The sequence below is a fragment of the Lottia gigantea genome (genome assembly GCF_000327385.1).
Source record: "Lottia gigantea unplaced genomic scaffold LOTGIsca_198, whole genome shotgun sequence".
Taxonomy (NCBI): Eukaryota; Metazoa; Mollusca; class Gastropoda; family Lottiidae; genus Lottia; species Lottia gigantea.
The window spans coordinates 67,893-75,905 of record NW_008708390.1 but is presented as its reverse complement, the minus strand read 5'-3'; the positions used below and the strand labels follow the sequence as shown (position 1 = coordinate 75,905).

The 8,013-nt window shown below is 35.1% G+C and overlaps 1 protein-coding gene across 1 annotated transcript; it reads left to right on the top strand.

Moving 5' to 3' along the window:
* Positions 1 to 7,360: 7,360 nt before the first annotated feature.
* Positions 7,361 to 7,663, top strand: LOTGIDRAFT_143303 (hypothetical protein; the record flags this gene model as incomplete). The annotated part of the gene is made up of 1 exon (XM_009053053.1): positions 7,361 to 7,663. A coding segment is annotated over one exon (303 nt), but the record flags the coding sequence as incomplete, so codon positions are not given.
* Between the last annotated feature and the right edge of the window lie 350 nt (positions 7,664 to 8,013).

Sequence of the window (8,013 nt, the reverse complement as noted above, 5' to 3'; positions counted from 1 at the left end):
TTCCCCCCCCCCCTTACCCCCCCCCCCCCCCCCCCCCCCCCCCCCCTTTCATAAATGCTAATGTGTCTTCTGGGACTTCTTCCGGTGTGTTTTCACTGATTTCTCTTTGTTACATTGCAATGTGAATATAGACTTTAGCTTAAACCATTTGGAGGTAATTTTGACTCTCACAATATGCATTTTATACTATCTTATGACTCCAAAATTAGTAATAGTTAACACAAATTACACAATTTATCCTGACGTTTTGAAGAATATTTTTGTATTCGAATTCGTTTAGTCCCTAACAACCTCCTTATACTTATTCTTTTCGAAGCAAATGACGTGAACGCGTGACATTCTGAAAGTAGCACGGGTAAATGACCACCATAAAGCGGAACTTTCACGAAGGACAAATTCCATGACATGGCAACATTAACTGTAGTTAAATAGATCAAAGAACAGTAATCGATTGCTTCAGTAATGTTTTAACACTAATTGTTAGTGATACTCGCATCACGTTACATGATTTTATCATTATCACTATAGGTCCATCATTGGTTTACATCATTACATGATAATTGTTCTCCGTCAAGGTTAAGCTGAAAAAACAATGAGATGTCTGAAATGGAGGTTCAAGTCCTGTGCAATATGGGAACTTTGTTTGTAAACGGCAGTAGCGTTCTCTTGTTTGGTTTCCGACTGTCGAAGGATTGTAAAGAGTTTTTCTAAATTGTTCCATGTGTATCTGGGACACCGAACATCAATTTCCACCATTCCAGTTTTCAATCAGACGTCTGTGATTTCCACAATTCCACTAAAACTGAGTCACTAATCACATGATATGTTTTATCACATAAGGCCGTTCTCGATTGGTGAAAATCTCTTTGCAATTCCTCCCCAGGAGTTTGTAAAGCATTTGGCCTCGGTACCATTCGAACACCGCCTCTCTTATTTCAAGCCTGTGGTCTTGGGGGATTAGAGAACTGCCGATCTTTAACTCCAGAAAATCCCCATTGCGTTGAACAAACGCGTTCGTGTTATTGGTCTATTTGGTTTCAATCGTCCCGTTGTCATTTTTTGATTCGTCCTATATTATACAAAGTATCTTTAAAGGAATGTACTTGACATATTTTATTGTTAATTTGACCTCCGATTGCTGACAGCAAGAAAGCATTATTAAAGACATTCGGGCAATATCCTTTGATGTTTATTATTACAATTATTCTATATTCATATTACGACTTTTTCTTTCAATACTTTATTGCTCATTGGCTCATTATTAATGATTTAAGAATTAAGATATAATGTTTGCATACACACGAGCTCTTTTGTATCGAATTGTATACGTGTACGAGATATAGGCCGGTAAAGTTTGGGTTTAAGGGCTCTACTACACAATTTCGAACCTGACCGAGTGCTTGCTTGCCTGCAAACCGTTTCAGAGCCTTTCTGAAAATCCATTCGCCTTTCTGGCGAGAAACCTTGACGCACAGAACAAAGCATATTGGCCTGCATCAATACCAAGAGCAGATGTATTATCCCTAACTTTGACTGGATTAGATTAAACCCCGAACCCATCGGAGACAATGAAAGCTACAAATGACAAATCTTGGTCAAGTGATGTGTGATGTAACCTTTGATTTCTTTAAAAAAAAATAATCATATTTTAATCAATGTACATAGACGTCTTAAGGCAATTGCTATTAAATTAAGGGTATTCGAAGACACGCTGAAAACTAATAAATATCATTTAACGCTTAAGAATATTATATCTATCGGCCGTATACAAAATCTTTATGAACACTTTGAAATGTGTTTATTCTAATATTAATACGTCTATTATGTAAAGACATTGCTCCGAGGTATAGGGAAACTTCAACGAGATAGATTGCACCAATCTCGAATAAAAAAAACTAAAGGCATTATGTCCTGTTATTTTATTATTTATATATCCAGACGATATAGCCTACTATGAATTTGAATTGTTTGGAATAGCCTTGCCCCAGCTTTTTACAAGAAAAAATAGGCAGTGGTATGTTGCTGTTTTTATCTACGTACGAAATGGTGATTAGATTAACTAAAGTGTCCCTTGTTTCTTCTTGGTGGTAGTGTTTTGGCTATCTTTCAGCTGTAAATAAAAATAGTGATTTTTCTTAGTTCGAAATGCATCTCCGCAACATGGGTGGCCATAGCATGAATAGACCACCAGAGTCTTTAGGCAGGTTTGTATCTGTTGGTAACGTAGGGCTCTATACCAGAGTGTCAAAGCAGTCCATAATGCTGAAAGAAAACTCGTATATGTTGGTACTGTGGAGTTTCCTACCAGAGTGGCAAAGCGGAAGTGCTAGGTGTTATGCTGCAAGACTCGTGTTTTAGAATCACGTGTCGAGTGCAGGAGATGAACTTAAATCAAACAGACCTAGTTTTGCCTTTAATGCTGGCGTGAACCTTGAAAACGACTCTATAGATAATGATAAAGAGCTGGCGGCGTTCTTCAGTCCAATTGAATTATAGTATAGATTGTGACAACAATAAGTCTCGACACCTTACTAATGTTTCCTTTCAACAAATCTTAAAACCATTTCTCAAATGTCAAATTATATTAATTTCCATCGCTTTATTTTCATTTTACCTTATAACATTATTCACTCTTGAGACATTCTAAATAGATCATTTGCATATTAATATTGTGACTATTGTCTGGTATTCATATCGTTTGCTTTAGTCGATTTGACGGCTAATAAATTAGTGTCTTTGATTTAAAGGCGTGGGACATATGATTTCATGCCCACTCAAAAAAAAAAAACAATAGTACACGCATATCAGTCCATAATGTACTAAATTCCTGTGTATACTTTTGAAAAAATTAATGTCCTCTGTTTATCGTTCAACTTCTTGAATGTTATTGTTTGTCGATAAGATAATGCGTCAAAATTTACGGTTTTCGACATTAAAGGGACAGATCTGCCATTTTGGGGGGTGTATTTTAGCCTTCAATATTATGTAAATAGTCTTCAGAAGTACCAGAAATGTAAGAAAGTCACATAATTCCTTTGAAAATACTTCAAACTATGAATTTAACTCACTATTTTTATATATGTCTTTTCTATATATCAAACGAGTCGTCATTTTAACATTCAAACGAAGATAATTCTGGACACACATGGATTTGAAGGCTCAAATTTCGACGGTGAACTGTGAATATTATTACTGATTAGCTCAGCTAAAAAATTCCAGTTTATGAGACTAAAGTATGATTGGTCAAAAAAATGGCCTACATGTCCTTTTAAAATCGAAAAGACGTTTAGATTCGAGAGGGCCTTCCTGTACCCATAAAATACTCAGGAGTTTCGTGTTTATAATTACAAAACAAACCATAAAAATGGCTACCAACAAGTGCGTTGTTGGTCGATTTGAAAATCATGTGATATCATGAAAGTTTATATACTTATTACCTTGGCCCCTAATACCAGGTTTACCTGTTAAAGTGAAACAAGGTAGAAATATGTAAAAGTTCTTGACATTTGGAAGAGACGTTGTATAATAGCATACGAAAATACATTTTTTGATTTGTTTTAAGATCAACGGATAAATAATCTGACACATAATCTGAGTATTTGGTGCAAGTAATTAAGCATTACTAAGTTAAGAAACATGAAATCAAATTGAATTTAATGAGCTACAGATTATCAAAAACTTTCACGATGAAAAACTCAGGATTGAGTTTAGGCGCGTCTAATATAATATATAAGGTAACTTCTTCTGTACATAACATAATATATATATATATACATGCGTTTGTATTTCTCGGGTGACTGGGGTGGCTAAGGGAATTTTGCCATAATAGCCAGATATATTGCAACGACATTAATTGAGATTATCGTTGGTTGCCTAACCGTTAGGTTGTAGTAACGTATTTTTTTTTATTCATTCCTTCCTTTTTTCATTCATTTATTCATTGTCATGTCATCATTTAGATATCAGCAAAACGCTATACATTCGTTCATTTTTCCTTGTCATGTAATTATTAGGGTTGGTCATGACGCTTTCAGCAAAACTGTAAATTGAACATAAATAGCGAATTTTTTTAACGAGATCCTGTCAGATTGTATTGAGATTGTATTGAACTTCTCTTAAACTAGAAAACAAGAAGATTGATAATATCTTATTAGAAATTCTTGTCGACCACTTTTAACAGCTTTAGAAGAACACAGTATTACGCTGCATTGAATTCTAATATTTCTGTTTGTAAAACGTTTGTATAAAATATTTAAATGCTCCATAACGACCGTGGGTTACATTGACTTTAGTCCGAGTCATACGAACTCATTTTGAATGGTTATCGGAAAGCATCTGTGGTCAAACTAACCGATTACCATCAACTACGATCAACTCGGATGGACAACCAGATTAACATTTTGCTAAAAACTGCCATCAGCTAGATGGTCACTGATTCCGGACGGACAACCAGATCACAACTAGTGGGGTCAGATTGACAAAATTCACTGTTTTATCAGGTTCGCATTGTTCCAGTCGGCCCAGCTGTAAGTGGATAATCCAGGAAAGATCAATCGCTAAGAGGTATACGCAAAGACTAGAGTTGGTAGAAGTGAACCTAAATTCTTATCCTTAGAGATGGTTGCTTGTTTCTTTCTCTCAGATTGCTGTGGTTGAAGGTTCAATTGCTTTGTGGTTGGAGTCTGTGTTACATTGTGGAATCGCCCAATAAAACAGTGAATGCTTCAGAATCTTCCGAGCCTAACTTGACTGACGTCATTCCAATACCAATACCAGGGACCATACAGACAAATTTCGGACTACTATGACATATACAAGAGATATTAAACTATGCTTCTGATAATTGTCCAGAAGTGTGAAATAGGCCGTTTTTATGTCATTAAATGGAAATCAATCATGTTTTAATGTAGTATGGTTAAAATAAGCTATTCCTGGAACAAATTAGTTGGTTCGATGGCTTCTTTCACTCTCCTCCTTTCTCAATACAGTATATAATTTCAGTCTTGTAAACATATTATTAAATTGAATAGTGCGAGTAATGAAAAGCCTTTTTGAGAACAAGGTACCATTATGTCGGTAAGGCTAAAAGGTGTCAGCTCTATTGGGTTTAGATGACGCTTTACAGAACTTCTCAACGTGTTATTAAATTGAAAAGCAAAGCTTAATGAAAGACATTTGTATCCATTTGAATGGGAATGTTTTAATTAAATTGCTAACACCATGTGCATAAAACCTCTCAATTTCAAATAATTAAGATGTTTTTAACCCGAATAGTAATGAATCTATCGCGATTTGTATGTACTTTGATATAAATACGTAGTTTTAATGTTGGAGGTATATATGCGCGGTCTTAATTTTGGGGGTATATGCGCCGTATTAAATTTGGGGTTATATATTCGCCGTCATCACGTTAAGAGTATATGTGCCGTCTTAATGTTGGGTATAAATGCTCCGTCTTAATGTTGGGGTTAAATGCACCGTCTTAATGGTGGGGTTAAATTCATCGTTTTAATTTTGGGGTTAAATACACCGTTTTAATGTTGGGGTTAAATGCACCGTTTTAATGGTGGGGTTAAATGCGCCGTCTTAATGTTGGGAGTATATGCGCTAAATGCGCCGTCGTAATGTTGGGGTTAAATGCGCCGTCTTAATGTTGGGAGTATATGCACCGTCTTAATGTTAGGAATATATTATGCGCCGTCTTAATGTTTGGGTGATCTATATACGCCGTCTTAATGTTGAGGTAATATGTGCCGTCTTAATGTTGAGAGTATATGTGCCGTCTTATTGTTAGGAGTATATTCGCCGTCTTAATGTTGGAGGATGCGCCGTCTTAATGTTGGGGGTATAGGCTTCATTTCCTGTAATTTGAGCTGTTAAGACAGTTTTTATTAGTCAAAGTATCTTCACGATCTCGTAAAAAAAATCCACGCTATTTCGATTTCGTCATCATCAATATCCAATACAATGTCCAAAGTATCTACGAAAAAGTGGTATGTATAATAGATGATTGGTGGAATTTCACCGGTGGCTGAGATTTTGACTGTAATGATTGATAATACTAATTGGGTAAGAGATTGCTAAAGTATTTAAGCATGTGGGGTACTTATCTGGTATTATAGACAGAAAACCCAATGCTCTGGTAGTTTCCAGATCTTTAACAGAAATACCGAAATCATCGACGATTATAATGTAACTACTACCTTTATCAATTATCATTATTCTTTAATTGCTTCAGTGGTACCCTGAAGTTGGGAGGTAGAGCTCTTAGCCTACGTCATCAACCTTTTTTTTTCTTTTCATGAAGGTTGTGCAATTTTTTTTATATTTTTTATATTTATATTATTTTTTGAGGCAGACATTGATCGATTAACTGTATCTATTTCAAATTTTAAAAATCTATTTTTATTTCTTTTAGCCTAAAATGATGCTTCAAAACAACCACATGATACGCAAAAAAGTAATACGTCATCACATTTTGACGTCTCTTTTAGTTGTTTATGCTGTATTTCTTTACAGCTTGTTTTTGGAAATCAGAGGAAAATCAGAAGACTTAGGACGATTGTAAAATTTAAAGGGATTATAAAGAAGTTTTCTAAAAATAATTATGTGTATCGGGGATACTGATAACATCAATTTGAACCATTCCAATTTTCAATCAGGCTTACTGCAATTCCTCAATCTTCACTTATCGCCAAATATATCACATAAGACTTTCGTGATTAGTGACTTCATCAAACATGTACGTTTTGTGAGAGAACTCACCGAACAGAGTCGAGAAGTCTACAACGAGACCCTCTACTGATAACGAATGTAAGACTTCATGATACCTTTTTTTAGTTCGATTTACTAGATCAATTAACCAATCCGTTGACAGATTATGCTGTTTTGTGTTTAATATTAATGGACAGGGTGTCAAATAGTGCTATTTATTTAAACAGTTTATATTAAAGTTGAATTCCCTTGACAGTTTGATCAATATCTAACAATGAACTTTCTCAGTATTTGTGTATAAGGAAAGAATTATAATATCTTTTGAATTAGAGGAAAAAGCTAAGCTGTTTGTGGTACGGATAATTTTTGGCCTTGACCTATATTTGATAGTTGAAAAAACGAACCAAATATCCTCTGGAGAATTAACGCACTCTCTCATACATCTGGACTCTGTATAAGGTTTTATAAGAGAAACTCTCTTATAGAAGCACTGGCCTAGGTCACAAGAAGGGACTGTGAATTACAGCATTGGAATACATCAATTTGATAGAAAATTACCAACTCTGTCGTTTACTTGTCATTAACGTACACGTTCATTTATCTTGGCAGTGTCGTTTACTTGTCATAAACGTACACGATCATATATCTTGACAGTGTCGTTTACTTGTCATTAACGTACACGATCATATATCTTGACAGTGTCGTTTACTTGTCATTAACGTACACGTTCATTTATCTTGACAGTGTTGTTTACGTGTCATTTATGTACACGATCATATATCTTGACACTGTCGTTTACTTGTCATTAACGTACACGTTCATTTATCTTGACAGTGTCGTTTACTTGTCATTAACGTACACGTTCATTTATCTTGACAGTGTTGTTTACGTGTCATTTATGTACACGATCATATATCTTGACACTGTCGTTTACTTGCCATTAACGTAGACGCTCGGGTATCTTGATATTGTCGTTTACGAACCATTGTCATACACGCTCATATATCTTGACACTGTCTTTAACATGCCATTAACGTGGTCGATCATATATCTTGACTCTCTCGTTTACTTTCCATTATTAGTAAGTAACCATTGATGTAAAGGCTCATATATCTTGACAACTTCGTTTACTTGCCATTAACGTACACGCTTAAATATCTTGAAACTTTCGTTTACTTACCATAAACGTATACGCTCATATATCTTGACACTGTATTTTACCCGCCGTTAACGTACACGCTTATATTTATTGACACTGTCTTTACTTACCATTAACATGCGCGCTCATATATGTTGACA